General features: G+C 38.5%; 1 protein-coding gene across 6 annotated transcripts in view; it reads left to right on the top strand.

The window, feature by feature from the left end:
- The window catches only part of CUNH11orf74 (chromosome unknown C11orf74 homolog), a 79,819-nt gene that overhangs the window by 45,852 nt on the left and 18,008 nt on the right, over nucleotides 1-15,959 (top strand). For all 6 annotated transcript variants that reach the window (XM_023710413.1, XM_004627301.2, XM_023710410.1 and 3 more), the window contains 3 exons: nucleotides 6,776-6,933; nucleotides 9,410-9,481; nucleotides 11,391-11,457. In XM_023710413.1, coding sequence (XP_023566181.1) covers nucleotides 6,784-6,933; nucleotides 9,410-9,481; nucleotides 11,391-11,457 — 289 coding nt within the window. In that variant the 5' untranslated portion in view covers nucleotides 6,776-6,783. The remainder of the gene's footprint in view (nucleotides 1-6,775; nucleotides 6,934-9,409; nucleotides 9,482-11,390; nucleotides 11,458-15,959) is intronic.

Below are 15,959 nucleotides of genomic sequence, written 5' to 3'. Positions count from 1 at the left end.
TTTTTTTCCAGGCCAGGCTTGAGCACTGGTGCCTTGGCAGGTTGATGGCTATGACTGTGAAAAATGAGTCAATTATCCAGCCTCAGGGAAAGCACAATTATTCCGGACTGGCCAGGCTGAGGTAATCCTCTCCTCCCTGTGCCCTTTCAAACGGAGAACATAAAACAGTTGGAATTCAGAGCACTGCAAAGGGAATTTAGATAAAACATTTGTGTGCTGAATTTAGCTTCTTTGGATTTATTCTGATTTATGATTGATTGCTTTTAAAATTGCTTATTTAATCCTAATGACTGTTGCTCCAGGGGAGGCCAGATACCAGGGAGCATGGGATCCAGAAGCAGTGGAGTGAAGTAGTTGGGCTGGCTGAATCAAGAGCAAATCTTATTGTCCAGAGAAACATTGCTGTAGGCTAGAAGCATAATGTGAAAATCATCCAGACTTTCAAGGTGTCCAGCCTTGTTATAAGCATGATTGCTTATCCTCAATTCTCTTTGCAGAAGGCTTCCTTAGCAGCTGCCCAGTGTTATACAGAATATTCCCCTATGATTTTTATCCTTCTTTCTAGCAGTCTATTCAGTATCTCATTGTGACTGAGAACTTGCTCTTGATTTATATTGCTATAGACTGTGGTACAGAAGAACAGATACTTTGAGGTTGCCCCCGGGTTGGTGGTGTATTCTGATGTTGGTTATGCCGATCTGTGAAACCTACCACCGGTGTGGTAGTGCTTTCGCTACATGAACACTGGACTGGCTCTGTCTGGATGAACTTGAAGGTTTAAAAACTGTTTCTTTCAAAATTGAGTTTTCCAAAAGTAATCATTTTCATCTGGAAGATATATAATTAATATGTGGTTAGTTTCTAATTATGAAGGCATCAAAAGTGTTCACCTTTTCAGGAGTGTAACCTTTCTCTTTGGTCTGAAATTAGACGCTGAAGGTGCATTGGTGGCCCTTGTAAGGCAGTCTGCTGGAAGCTTGTCTGTTTGGTATCAAAAGGAAATTGAAATTCCATTGCTTCAGAATAATGAAACCTCTGAAAACCTTTAGAAAAAAAACTTTTTGTCTCATCTGTATTGAAGTTTTGACTCAGAAATGCCCAAAGAAATACTCTTTCAGGTCTCAGTAACCTACTTGTTCTCTGAAATATTGCTGTTAGATTTCTAAACTGTATTATACCTGATAGGGATTTCAAAGCAAGAAACATGAGGGATAAGATGAAAGGATAGAAAAAGACTGTGATAAAAAACAGAAACAGAAGAAGACGATGAGATGAACAGTTGGGTGGCACCTGTGGATCGCCATCAGGACCACTCTGGGAGGTGGCATCTGGTCTCTAATCAGACTGCCCGCCACTTTGGAGTCTGGGCTGCGCCAACCTCTGCCGTTTTGACATTATCATATTGAAAAGGACTTTTTTCCCCATCTCGTTCTACCAAGAGATTTCTTATTCACTAGGTTTAAAATGATAAAAGCCTTTATAAAGAGTTCTTTTCGGTCTTTGGAGTGATATAACGTATATTCTTGAGGAAGTAATTTCAAGGTTTATGAAAGACCCTTCAACTGTAGTTTTAATCAGGCAGAGAATAAGTTCTTTTATATATCTTGTGATATTTTTAAAATAAAATGTTATATTTATAAAAGGGAAGAGTTTTCCAAGAATGGGAAGAAGTTGTGTTAGATCTGAGACTTCATCAGTAGTCGAATATAGGTGGGACTTCACCACATTTTGCTTTGTCTTAAAGCCATTTTGTATGGTTAGTTGGTCGAGAACCTGAATGTTTTCCTGGAAATGGTAGAAGAGCACGCTGAGTGAGGACAAAGAGAACACGTCCTTCCAGAGCATCTGTTATTTTCAGACAGCTCCTGGCTTTTCCTTTATTTAAGTCACTCCTATGGTAGTGTTCTGCTGGGCCCATAAGCCTTTTCTTCATTAATCCTAGATTTAGGTTGTGTCTGACTCCAAGGATAAGCTGGGAGAACTGGGATAGCTCAGGAAGTCATCTTTCTTTCTAACGGAGCTGAAGTTTGAGGAGCTCTTACATTCTATTAATTCCTTGGGTTTCCCACCATGTCCACCTTGCTTTATCCTGGGACAACTGGCTATTGTTACCGTGCAATTAATTCAGGACAGCTTTGTGGTTATCAAAAGAGGAGAATGTCCGGGAGACTAAATTCTAAGATCATTCTTTCTCACTTTTGTGATCTTTCATTGCCTTAGTTAGCCCAGAATGATCCTTAGAAACCCTGCCAACTGTTTACTCAGCAGGCTTGGATGCTGCAGAGAATGCCTTTAAAATGTTAACACAGAAATCCTATTGACAAATAGAGATAAGATAGCCTACCTAGCCTCTATAGTACATCATTAATAAGGCAGGGAAAGAAGACACAAATATCTAGTGCATCATTTTCTGTCTCTGAAAGTCATGTCCAGTAATAACACACACTCAGACTAGCACTCTCTGCTGCATCCAAGCCTGGTGCTACACACTTGAGTTTCTAATGGTTCTTTAGGGGCAAAAGGCAGGGCTCACCTTTGCCTGTGATTGTTAGGAGTTGTCTGTGCTGGTAGCCAAGAGAATAGTGTAGAGCTGGTCTGAGTAGGTATTATTAGTGGACATGACTTTCTGAGATAGAAAATGATAATTCAATATTTGTGTTTTATTTCTCTGCCTTATTAATGATGTACTAAGAGACTGGAGAGACTATCTTATCTCTATTTCTCAATAGGATTTCCCTGTTAATATTTTAAAGACATCACACAAGTCTTACTTCTATCAATAATAAGGTGTTCAAAAGCAAAGGATTCAGGGCTGGGGAGATAGCTCACAGTCTAAGCTCCTGCCTGGCAAGCGTAAGGACCTGGTACTGTATGCTAGGAAGGCTGAGACAGGAGGATCAATATGAGTCTGGGTTGCATATTGAGACCCTGTACCATGTACATAAAGCTTTTTTTTTTACTGTTTATTTTTTTCCCATAATTTTATTGAGAAAAAAATAGCAATGAGACAGTATCAAACCAAATTGGTAGGACAGTTTCAATAATTAACACACTGCATACATTCTTCCTAGTGGTTAATTGCTGTACAAGATGCAGACATGATATCCTATTTACAAACACCATTAGAGCAAATCCCTCTATTCATTAAGGGAAGGTAGCTATATATCCTAACCACTTTGAATACACAGATACAAAATGGACATTCATCTGTATCCCCTTTTTTGTTAAGTTCCGTTATTTGAATATTATAGGTGTGAAAACTCAGCAAAATATTCTAAAAGAGTCCAGTAGCCCATAATAGTATTGGGTCTTCCGCTTGACTGGCAATGTCAGAAATTGTTGACCTGAGTCCCCTACAGCTCAACAAAACAGCATGGCTTTACTTTTTATACTTTGTTTTTATACTTTTCTGCTGGATGGTTAAGACCAAGGTAAAGCAAGACCTATGCAACAAGAGTTGTCGCTTTTGGGTCTGATAAGGTCAGTGAAATCCCCTCAGGATTTATCCTGAGATCCTGTACCTCAGATTGTAGAACCTTTGTCAGTGTCAGCCATGTGGATGAGTCACGGCCATTGCTTGGCCAATATGCTCTTTGTGAAAGCCTGAGCAAATAGAAAGGTATAATAGAAGTAAAAGGAAAGCAGGATCTCAAGGACTAACTAATCAAGAGAGGGAAAGGAGAAGAGCTAGAAAACAAGACAATGTCAAACCATACAGATATATGTAGAAGATGGGCAAGGCAATGATCCTGAGAATCTCCAGAAGATTTTTGAATCTAGCAGTTAATTGTAAAGATTCTCATCCTGACTAACTATATACACTGATACCTGTGAAATAAGCAACTGCACTGAAGATGGTAATCTGTAATAGTAGTTTCATGCTTGGAGTGCCTGTCATTCGGGTCTTCTGAATATGGGCTGCTTGTCATGACATGCCAGTTGCTGCTGTGCTGTCTCGGGTAGATGATTGTTCAAAAAGAAGCAGGTGGTGAATGAAGGCAAGAGACAGGAAAAGGAATATTGTGGGACTATCCTGCTTTAAGGTTGTATATGGTTAGATTTTTGGACTTATGTGTAAACATAAGACATATATAATTCTTTATGCCTATTTTAAAAGTATATTCTAATTTTTAAATGTTTTTTCATCATATTCTGATTTCAACATATCAATACTTGATGAAAAATACTTGTTCCATGCTTTGCCTAAAATGTTTGATATTCAGACAGATAGTGAGGTTAAACTTAAGAGCCTAGGTTGTATGGTAATAATAATAAGCATGTCTTCTGGAGGGTTAACAACCTAAGTTTGCAGACCAAAATTAGAGAAAAAGGAGGGCTGCAAGGAAAGCCAACATTTTGGCCCTAGCCTTCTAAGGTCAATTAGGACTCAGGACATATGAGATCTTGTACTGTAACGTCATGTAACTCAGTAGTGTCCCAGATTTTCTGATCAAGGAGATTATGGGGCCAAAGAGGAAAGGGATCGATGATGTAGAATGTGCCTAAGGAGAGTCACATGGAGAGAAAACATGTACATAAAGCTTTAAAAAGAAAAAGAAGCAAAGGATTCAGAAGCAGCAGGACTCGGATTGGCCTGTGATGATCATAATGGTTGGCCTGGCTTTGATGCCACGTATCTAGTGGCTCAAGGAAAACAACTTCAGCCCCTTTTCTGATTTAGGTTATCTCATAAGCCCTTCAGTTAGAAGCTCATCTAAGGACCTCATGGATGAAAGAAGCCTTCATCTCTGGAACTTTTGTATCGTAGAGTCTGGGAAGAGTAGAGCAGGATTCCTCAGTCCAACAATGGCTTGATTTTGTTTACTTTTGTATTCTTTTATCACTCCCTAATCATACATAGATTTTTCTATTTTATATTTTCTTAATAATTAAGTTTTAGTTTTGAGCTGTATTCTTCAGCCCTGTTTGTTCTTTGATTACTGTAGCTTTCCTTTTTTATTTCTATTTTAAGACCCCCATCCCTTTCCATTTCTTATTTATTTATTTATTTATTTAATTTTGATACAGAGTCTTGCTACGCATCTCGGACTCATAGCGGTCCTCCTGTCTCAGCCTTCTCAGCTCTGGGATTACAGGCCTGTGCCACCATGCCCGGTTTCGGGGCCACTTCTGGGACAGGCATGGCATGTGGTATAAGGGATTGAACTCAGGTCCTTGCGCTTGCAGGCACTATCTCTTCAGCCCTCTATTTCTTTTTCTTTTGTCCTGCAAGGACTCTGCTGTCGTTTGTTATATCATTCTAGGTAGCAAAGCACAATGGTTTGGAGGATAGATTCTGTTCAAAGATTGGGTTCAAATTCCCATTCTGCTGTGTAACAGTTGTGTAGCCTTGAATGAATTGCTTAATCTTTCTATTGGCCTTGGTTTTCTCATTTGTAATGTGGGCGTAGTAACAGTCCTTCCCTCTAGGGGTGTCATATGGCTTAACTGAAATGCTTATGAGATGCTTGTGAGAAAGTGACACCCAATAAATGTTAGCTCTTTACATTAGTTTTAGTGTCATTGCTAATATTAGAATAACCTTACAGCTTACCATTTCCTCACTGCAATTGATGGGCACATCTTTCTCCCTACATTTGCAACGGGTTTTGGGTCCTTTCTACCACAATTTTCACCAGTAGCTTAAGTGCGGTATGGCCAAAAGTAGATTCTCTGTCTTTCACCTAACTTATTCCATTTTTCTCTCCTGTATTTCTGTTAATGATGCCATAATATTACAGTTTTCTCAGTTAACTCTTAATTTTGGGTTAATTTCAGGCTCTTTTCTTTCCTATGATATAGTCATGAACATTCATAGATTTAATTCACAGGTGTTATTGCTTATAATTGTAGCGTTCAGCACAAGACATCGGTTAAAAATGATTCTACATTTACATAATGCAAGTCTATAGCTGTTAAATTTACACAGAAAAGTATTCAAATATGAAAAGAAGCATTGCTAGTAAATTGAATTATAATATGTATGGTATAATTCCATTTTGATTTTTAGAGGCATATGGATGTGTAAAAGGAGATTAGAAGGATAGCCACTCAAAACATTTTGTTGTGATTATTCTGTCTTATGGGATTTAGTATTTTTAATATTATGAATGGTTTTAATATTTTACTTTTTTCTTTTATAAATGTTTGAAAATCATTCATATTTTACTTTTATATGAAGAAAAAAACACTTCAATTTAGAAAGGAATATGATAAATACCTATTTCTAAAGAACAGGATAAATGAAAGCCTAGCAAGTTCTGTACTTTACTGACCTTTTATTTTTTATTGTGTATTTATTCTTTTTGGTACTAGGGGTTGAACTCAGGATTTTGCATTTGCCAGGCAGGTGCTTATGCTGCTGGGCTATGTCCCCGGCCCTTTATCGATCTTTTTGTTTTGACCAAGTACAATGCTAAATTCACAGCAAATACTCAATAAATATTTGGTTAATGCTTGTTGAATGTTGAATGAAATAATGTTATCTTGTGCATTTTTGGAAAAAACTTTATATTTAAGAATGCTTAATGCATCAAGAACTAACTTGTAGGTTTCATAAAAATATTCTTGGAAGAGTTTCTCAATGAATACAAAATAAGACAAATTGGGTATGAAGGATGTTTTCCTTTTCTTTTTAAAAAAGGAAACAAACAAAAAATAGGATTTCAAAATAGGTTAGTGGGAGAGTTATAGTATTGTTGTCTTCATAGTACTTATTCAGAGTACAAGAGATCAATGTTGATCAATACCAACACTATCTAACTTGTCATTTCAGTGAATAACATGAGCGCAAGGAGAGCCGTTGGGCTGAGTGCTTCAGGGAGCACATTTACATCAGGAGAATTTGCACATCAAAATGGACCATGTGAGCACCGCCTTAGGAATACATCTACTTCCCTTTGTACTCCATCACAGTGTTTAGAAGAAGAACAGGTAATAGCCTAATGTATTTATAGAAATAACCCAAGGAAAGAAGCATTCTTTATGAATTTAAAGAAAGGAGAAACCCTAAAAGCACTAAACTGTGGCCAGATTTCTAATTCTTAATTCTTAGAAGGAGTCATGGGCACTTGGTTGAAAAGCATTATTACATTTCAGTATTTCAATAGCTGTCATTTGTGATAGCAACTTGGTTATCTTTAATTTTCATTAAAAAAATCTCTTTAGCATCTGTCATCTATGAATTCTTCATATAGTTATTTGTACATTTTGTTCGGGATGAAGAAAGTTTTTTTATACTTTTTTTTTGGTATAAAACGGGACTTTGTTTTACTTGTCCTACATTCATGTCTTATGGCTTGGGTTTAGGCATCCCCTCAAAGCCTCATGGGGTCACAGGTGGGGATTTCTCAGAGGTGGCTGGGTCTAGAGCTTATGGTGCTGGATTGATTCATGGTGCCATGCTAGGGTCGAGGAACCAGGATTAAGGGTGTGAGTGCTGCTGCTCTAAGCAATCTGGGTAAGATAGAAGGGACAGAAAGAGCTGTGGCTGTCCTTTGAGCTTTGCTTCCTTCTGCCTTCCAAAACTGTTTCTCCTCTGTGATGTCTGTCTGCTGTGACCCCCCGCCTGGGGTCAGCCCATCATGGCCTGCAACCTTTGCAATCTGTGAGCCAAATAAACCTTTTCTTTCTTTAGCTTTCAGTGTTGGGTATTTTTTCTGAACAATGAGTAAAGTAACTAAGATAGTCTCCATCAAACTTGAAAGTAGAAAGTATTATCTTAGTTTTACAAGATCTAGTCAATACATGTCAGATACTTTTTTTTTTTTTTTTTTACTAACCTTCAAGACATTCTAGACCATTTATATTTTCCTGGGCTGTGTTTTTTAATTATGAAAGAATGAAGCATATGCTGTCCTATCTTTCAAGTAGTTGGAGTTTGTGTTTTCATCTTAGTTTGTCTCCTTTTGATAATTGTAACAGAATTGTGGAAGAGATTGTAATTTTATTCATGAAAACAAAAATCTCTGCTGGAAATGTATTTATATACAGCAGAGACCTATAAATCTGTTGACATTTATTTCCAGATCTTGCTTTCAGTGATGATTGTGAGAGATGAGCTTTTTCCTTAGGGGATTTACACTTTACTAGCAATTATTGGTAATTTGGATTATATTACATATTATAACATGTCTTTTCTCAGTATGTAAGAAGCAAATAATTGAGTAACATTGTTTCCTAATAAGAAAGTGTTATAGTAATGTTCTCTGATTTGTCCGTCAGATGTTTGTTGGGGTGGAGAGGAGGTTCAGTGTTCTTATTTTATACACAAGAATGCTGGGGTTAGGCAATCTACTGTGAGTTGCCATATACCTGGGTCTTCAGGGCAGAAATAGAAGTGAGACTTTTTTTTTTTCTTTTCAAAGTTTTATTGATAAACATATAGCAATGAGACAGTTTCAAATCAAATCGATTTTTTATTTATTTTTTATTTTTTTATTTTTTCTTTCTTTTCAAAGTTTTATTGATAAACATATAGCAATGAGACAGTTTCAAATCAAATCGAAAGTACAGTTTCAACAAATAATACACTGCATACATTCTTCTCAGTGGTTAATTGCTGTACAAGATGCAGACTTGTGATCCTACTTACAAACACCATTAGAAAAAATCATTCTATTCATTAAGAGAATGCAAATATATATCTATCCCAACCACTTTGAATACACAGATACAAAATGGACATTCATAGTTATACCCCAATTTTTTTTTAAGTTCCGTTGTTGAATATTATGGGTGTGTAAACTCAGCAAAATATTCTAAAAGAGTACAGAAGCCCATAATATCATTGGGTCTTCTGTTTAACTGGCAATGTCAGAAATTATTGACCTGAGTCCCCCACAGCTCAACATAACAACATGGCTTTACTTCCTATATTTCATCTTCATACTTTTCTACTGGATGGTTAAGACCAAGGTAAAGCAGGACCTGTGCAACAAGAGTTGTAGCTTTTTGGTCTGACAAGGTCAGTGAAATGCCCTCAGGATTTATCTTGAGATGCTGTACCTCAGATTGTAGAACCTTTGTCAGTGTCAGCCATGTGGATGAGTCACGGCCAATGCTTGGCCTATGTGCTCTCTGTGAAAGCCTGAGAGAGTGTCTTCTCCCCATGTGACTCTCCTTAGGCACACTCTACGTCATCGATCACTTTCCTCTTTGGCCCCATTATCTTCTTGATCAGAAAATTTGGGACACTACCGAGGTACATGACGTTACAGTACAAGTTCTCATATGTCCTGAGTAGAAGTGAGACTTTTTAAGACTTACTCTCTGACCACTTCTCTGCCGCAGAGAATCTAGTCTTTTATACAGAGCTAATTAACAATGAGTAGAAAGACTACATGATCAGCTACTTTGGTCTCAGTTGCTTTGGTTTTCCAATAACATGTCTTCCTCACTGTATTTGCAGATAGTATTGGACGAAGGCCAGAAGGTTGGCAGTTTCTTTCAAGGTGACCTGACCCGGGCAGGAAAGGTGAAGGTAAGGCAGCTTTCTTCTGTGGCAGGAAAACACAAAGAAACTCATTTGTTGTCCTTTGTATGAAGCTGGAGAGTTCAGCAGACTTGGTTTGGCATTTTTTTAAATTGGTGTTTGAATATTCTATTGCTTACAATATTCAGTATACTATTATTGAATACAATTAGACATATTTAATATACAGTATTAAAACTATCCTGCTTTACTGGGTTTTGGATCTTTTATCCTTTAAGCTTAACACATGGAAGGGATGCTTTAATAGAAAAATGCATCTCTAGTCTTCCTTGGCATTCCCATTCAGAAAATGACAGTACAACAGAAGCTCAGACTGAAACCGCCATATAGACGACATATCTTTGCTGTCACTGGATTACCAAGTAATAATTGCAGTTCTGTATTTCTAAGCAATAGAAACTACCATTTTTAAAAATTATTTATTTCTTCATTTGGTACAGGGTCTTGCTACACAGCTCAGACTTGTAGTGATCCTCTTGTCTCAGCCTCTCCAATAGTGGGATTACAGGAATGTGCCACCATACCTTGTTTCAGTGGCTGGCATGGCATGCCTGGGGTTCTGGAACTGCACAGCATGCAGTATCAGGGATTGAACCCTGGTCCTTCTGCTTGCCAGGCAGGTGCTTAGGCTGCTGAGCTTTATCCCCAGCCCCAAACTACCATTTTTTAAAAAAAATGTATTTAGTACAGGGTCTACAGGGTCTCACTACACAGATTGGACTTGTAGTGATCCTCCTGTTTTCAGCCTCACAAGCACTGGGATTACAGGCATGCACCACCATGCCCAATCTGAATCACCATCTCAGTGCGCCTCGGGGGGTGGGGTCAGCAGGGCATACTGGGGATTGAACCCTGTCCTGCACCTGCCTAAGCAGGTGCTTTAATCTGCTGAGCATCTGGCCGGCCCCAAACTACCATTTTAAATTCCTATGGAATATCTGTAATCTGGCTAGTACAAGTATAGTTAAGGGGAAAAGACAGTTTGTCTTTTGAATAGCAATTTTGAAGTATAAATTTGTAATTTTAAAATATTTTGTTATGCACTTGTTTAGGTCATGAGGACAGAAAGGCATTGTAACTTTATGCCTGTCATTTATGTCAGTGGTGAAATCATTTTCTTATTTACGCTCTTTGATACTCCTCTGTGAGGAATTAGTTCATGTCTAAAATGTTGCCATTTTGTTAATGCAAACTGTCTGATTGTCAGCTTGCAGTGGAAAGCAGGATTCCACGTGGAATAGTTTCTCATTGAAATGCTGCTATTGTCTCTACAAAGGTCATTTGCTTTTTTTTCCTCCTTACCTTTGAAGTAATTCTCAGTTTTATTTGTTGGAAAGAGAGAACACTTGATTTTTTGGCCTGCTTACCTCTCTTGTGATTTATCTGGGGCGGGGTGAGTTTGCTTTGAATGAGCCTTTCTCTCCCACTTTCTTTAGTTTTTTCCACCTGGCTTTTCCGAGTGCTATGTGCTTGCAGCCCGTATTATGATAGCTAGATCCACCACCATGATTTACTTGAGATGCAGTTCAAGAGAAACAAAGCAGAGAAATCCTGTTTAGGACCATCACGGTGGTGGGGATATTCTATTCTGGGCTAGAATCTGGAACGGAGTCTCTTTTCAAAATCTCCCAGCCTTTTTTTTTTTTTTTTTTTTCCCCTTTTTCACTATAGAGAGCTGACTACATTGCCTGTAAAATTCAGGCCAGCTTTTAAATTTATTGCTTCTTTCAGCTGGGGAGGCACGTGAGCATAAAGGCTTTGAGCTGGGACTGAAGAATTAATGAGAAAGTAGAGTCAGCTGCTCAGTTGGACGTTGTGGAAGTAGATTCACGGCTCTTCACTACATTTTTTTTTTTCTTTAACCAAAATATGCATAAAGATGTTACTCCTTTTCTAGGTGGACAATTTCCTAGATTTAGAAGATTTGGATGTCGATGAAGAAGTGAAGCCGCAATTGAGCAAGGGTATGACTTCTATTTTTTGTTTTTTAATACTAATTGAACTGTTTTCTGGAAACTACAGTTGAGGCGTTAGACCACTTTCTACAGTGGTGGGGCAATCCCTTATTAACCCCTCCCCTGAAATCGGAAAAACTAAGGCTGTGGGTTTTCTGTTTCAAAAATAAGGACTCATCCAATTGGTCAAACCCTTTTGAAGATTGTAAAAACCTTTGGAGTTAAGTGAAATGAACTTCTCTTACCCCATACTTACAGTTTAGCAGATAAGTGATTGTTGAATAATTGTCTCAGGTACAGCTATTATGAAGTCAACCTCTTCTCAGAAGTGCAGCGGTATAAATTGAGGTTATTTTAGGTGAAGGGCACATAAAATATTAGTTGATCATAACAAATCAGAATTGATTATAAAAATAGACAAATTCAAATTTTCTTTTTTAGAAAATAGTTATTAAATGTGTAGTCCAAACACTTAAGACTAAAGATACATTATAAATATTTCTTCTGGGCATATTCTGTGGTCTGGACTGGAAGAGGCTTACCGGTAGTCTGCTGATAAGTATATAGATGAAGACTTTGTCCTTTACTTGTTACCGTTTCTGTGCAAGCATAGGTATTCTCTGTTGGTGAAAGCACCTATGAAATACATTCAAAATTAGCATTGTTTTGAAGACATTCATTTCTCATTTATTATGTGTTCATATTGCAATATCATTGTTAAATTCTAGGGGCAGTCAGCTGACATTTAACTGTTTATGACTTTTAGTTAGTCATAAGCATGGATTATGGCCATTTTTATTGGAGGAGGACCGTTGATTCATAATCAGAGTAAAAGAGGCTGGGAGTAAAAATTTGGGCATGACTATTGGTTCTTGAAGCCTGTGCTGTGGTTTTGTTTTTTTGAACTGGTGAGGCTTTGGAAATTAGAAACAATTAACATTTCTATTCTAGTCTAAGACTTCTCACTACTCTACTGAAGGAATAGCCGTTTCTTCATCATCGTATTAACCATGAATTCTGAGGTTACTTATATAAAGGACATCAGCGATCCCAATGAATTAAATCTTACAGCAAGGGCCCTCCAGCCTTGTGCCCTAGGTGGCTCTGAATTTCTGTAAGGAGGGTGTAGAGACTTTGGTTGGACTGCAGTAGAGAACTAAGAGTGCTCAGGAGGTTACAGTTGGAGATCAAGCACACTGTTTGACTCTGGGTGATTTGGGGAGGGAATTTCATGAAAAAATGCAGATTCCTACAACCTGCTTCCAAGAATCTGATTGACAAGGTCTTTGGTGGTATCTGATGATCTACAGTTTCTTACCAGTACCCCAGGAAATTTAATTCTGTTTGAGGATGACACTTCAAACCTAATGTTTCTAGTCTCCATGTAATAAACTTATAGTATAAAATCAGTTTTATAGTTTGGGCAGAAAAGTGCCTCTGTTGGGCATTATTGGTTTAAACTTCTCACTTTTTGCCAGCACAGGAAGGTGTATATACTAACATAGGCCAACAGAGCCAACAATTTGGCTTTTGTGATATCAATCTTTTCAATTAACCTTTTCATCTTTTTATTTTCATGTTTTTTTAAAAACATTTTTTTCCAGTTGCACCTTCTAATTATCAGATTTTTCCTTTACTTAAAAGATTGCCTGAAAAATATCGCATTAGTATTCGTCTACTCAGGGTCACATAACAGGTGGTCCTGCATTTATGTATAAAAGGTTACTGAGGTTGATCCTAGACTCAGAGGACCTGAGCGATCTAGTCAAGCTCTTCCCCCATATAAAGTAATGTGCAAATCCAGGGCTGAAAATTGATCCAGGCTTCAGTGACCGATTCTAATTACTGACAGGACCACTAGAGCTTCACAATTTTCATAATGTACAATCTGGGTCACTTGCAAGGAAGAAACAAATTAAATAGTTGGTGCTAAGCTGGATTTCAGTTTGAGCCTAATTTGTATTACACTTTGGGAATGTGAGCAGAAGGCAAATATTTATATCAGATGGGAAATGTGACATTTTAAATAGGCAAGTTGCTTGTATAATTTTGGCAGCTGGGAGGTTTACTGATTAGATTCTGTTGTTATTGTTTAAGCAACAGATTTGCCTGGGGCAACAAGGAAGTAGGTTGCACATTGTTTTTCTACTATTGATTTTATTTTTTTTTACCTTATACACTCTCATGAATACTCTTCAATATTCAGGGACATGATTCTTTTTTCAATATTTGCTTTATCATTTTGGCAACCCAGGTGGACAGAGTGGAGATGGTTTTGAGGAGCCAACTTGGTATAGTGGTGCTCAGTAGTTGTCTGAGGATAAGGGTTGCTAGGGGATTTGATGTCATGTATTTATATAACATCAAGTTAGATACGTTTTTCTCCTTTGCATTGGAGGCAAGGTAGCAATTAATGACTGTCATGTTGTGTACAAGATGGCCTACTGTTACTTAGCAAAATAAGTTGGAAGAGCTTATATTATTATTATTATTATTATTATTATTATTATTTCTTATGTATTTGATACATGGTCTCGCTATGAAGCTCAGAGTCATAGTGATCCTTCTGTTTTCAGCCTCCCCAGTGCTTGGATTACAGGTGTGCACCACCATGCCTGGGTTTAGCGTGCCCAGGGACAGGGCCTGTGCGGCATGTGGTGCTGAGGATTGAACCCTGGTCCCTGTGCTTGCCTAGGCAGGCACTTAGTCTGCTGAGCTCTCTCGCTGGCCCTGGAAGAGCTTATTATGCTAAAACCATAAGAATAGGAAGGATTTTCCATTTCTCTCTCTCTCTCTCTCTCTCTCTCTCTCTCTCTCTCTCTCTCACACACACACACACACACACACACACACGCAATCCGCCCTGGCTGAAGAGAATTTCTCTAGATCAATCTCAGCATCCTATTGTCTTCTTTGGGTCTCTTGGCCAGCAGGTATACTTAAGCTGTGGTTCATTGTATCTAGTGAGCATGGTCACTGGCTTGTGCTCAACATGTGGCAGTGCTGACTGATTTTTATTTTCAGATTGTCTGAAATTGCTAGTGAGTTAGTAGGTGAGTGCGTACCGGTGATGGCATCAGCCTCACGCCCTTTAGTTCTGTGATGTTCTTCTCTGTGAAGCAACTTCAGGGATCCTGTGACCAGGACTGATGATGATGGTGTCTTCTTCTTCCTCCTCTTTCTCCTCTTCCTCCTTCTTCACTTTGACCTGCTTCCTCTTCTACTTGTGGTACGGAGACTTGAGCTCAGGGCCTTGCACATGTTGGGCAGGCACTCTACCACTGAGCAACATTCCCCCCTCCCCCTTGACCAGAGATTCTTCTTCAACAAATATTTAACCACTGTGGCTCTTGCCTGCCATACAATGAAGCATATAACAGTTGAATTTTTTATATTCATAAAATTCCTAATTGGGTGGGTGAGATAACTCAGTGCACTAAGCACCTGTTTAGGCAAGCACAGGTACTGGGGTTCAGTCCCCAGCACCACATGCTGTGCTAGCCCCGCTCCTGGGTGCATTGAGCCAGTCACTGAGACTGGGTGTGGTAGCACATGCCTGTAATCCCAGCACTGGGGAGGCTGAAAATGGGAGGATCACTGTAAGTGTTGGGTAGTGAGACCCTGTACCAAATACACAAATTAAGAAAAACTGATTGATTAGAAGAATCAGAAATTAACCATATCATCACAAATATATGATTACCTACTGTTGTAAATCACATGCAGCAGAGGGTATGAGAATTTAAATTTGTGGGATCAGAGAAATCTGTCTGAGAGCCTAACTAGGTAAGAAGCGTAGGCAAGGGTGAGGGGCAGATAGGAGAGCACAGGGACAGCACATGGAACAGCATGTGCTGAGAGTCTGAGGTAAGAGAAAACTTGCATTTCAGTCAACCTTTAGACTTTTTATTTACTTTACACTTAAGACTGTTCAAAGTGTTGGACACAACAGTACCTGATTCGAAGTTATAAAATGCAATGCTACCATTACAAAAACCAGCTTGGTGCTAGGAAAAAAGAAGAGAGACCTCAGGATCACTGGAATACAGTAGAAGATGCAGACCCAGCTCCACTCAGCTACCTTAACATTGACCAAGGAGCCGAATACCTTCACAAGAAGAAAGGTAGCCTTGCTAACAAATGGGAACACTGGCTTTCCACATGCTAAACATTGAAACTAGACCCTTACCTTTTACCATGCATTAACCAAAAATTAAATGAATCAAAGATCTAAATATAAAAACAGAAACAATCTGCTGGGAGACAGAGTAGGTCAAACTCTTGAAGACACAGGTGTTGGCAGACTTTAGGAGCAAAACCCCAATCCCACAGGAAATACTACGAAGAATTGACAAGTGTGATCATTTAAAGTGCAAAAAAAAGTTTGTCCCGTGAAGGAGGTCATGGAAAGATTGAATTGAAAAGACAACCCACAGAATAGGAAAAAAAATTACATCAGACAACATCTAAAATACAGTATATGCAGGACTGCCCGGAAGATGATAGGGTGG

This window comes from Octodon degus, unplaced genomic scaffold (assembly GCF_000260255.1).
Source record: "Octodon degus isolate 3935 unplaced genomic scaffold, OctDeg1.0 scaffold00018, whole genome shotgun sequence".
In the NCBI taxonomy this organism is placed as follows: Eukaryota; Metazoa; Chordata; class Mammalia; order Rodentia; family Octodontidae; genus Octodon; species Octodon degus.
The sequence above is the reverse complement of the archived record's forward strand: the minus strand, read 5'-3'. Positions and strand labels throughout refer to the sequence as shown.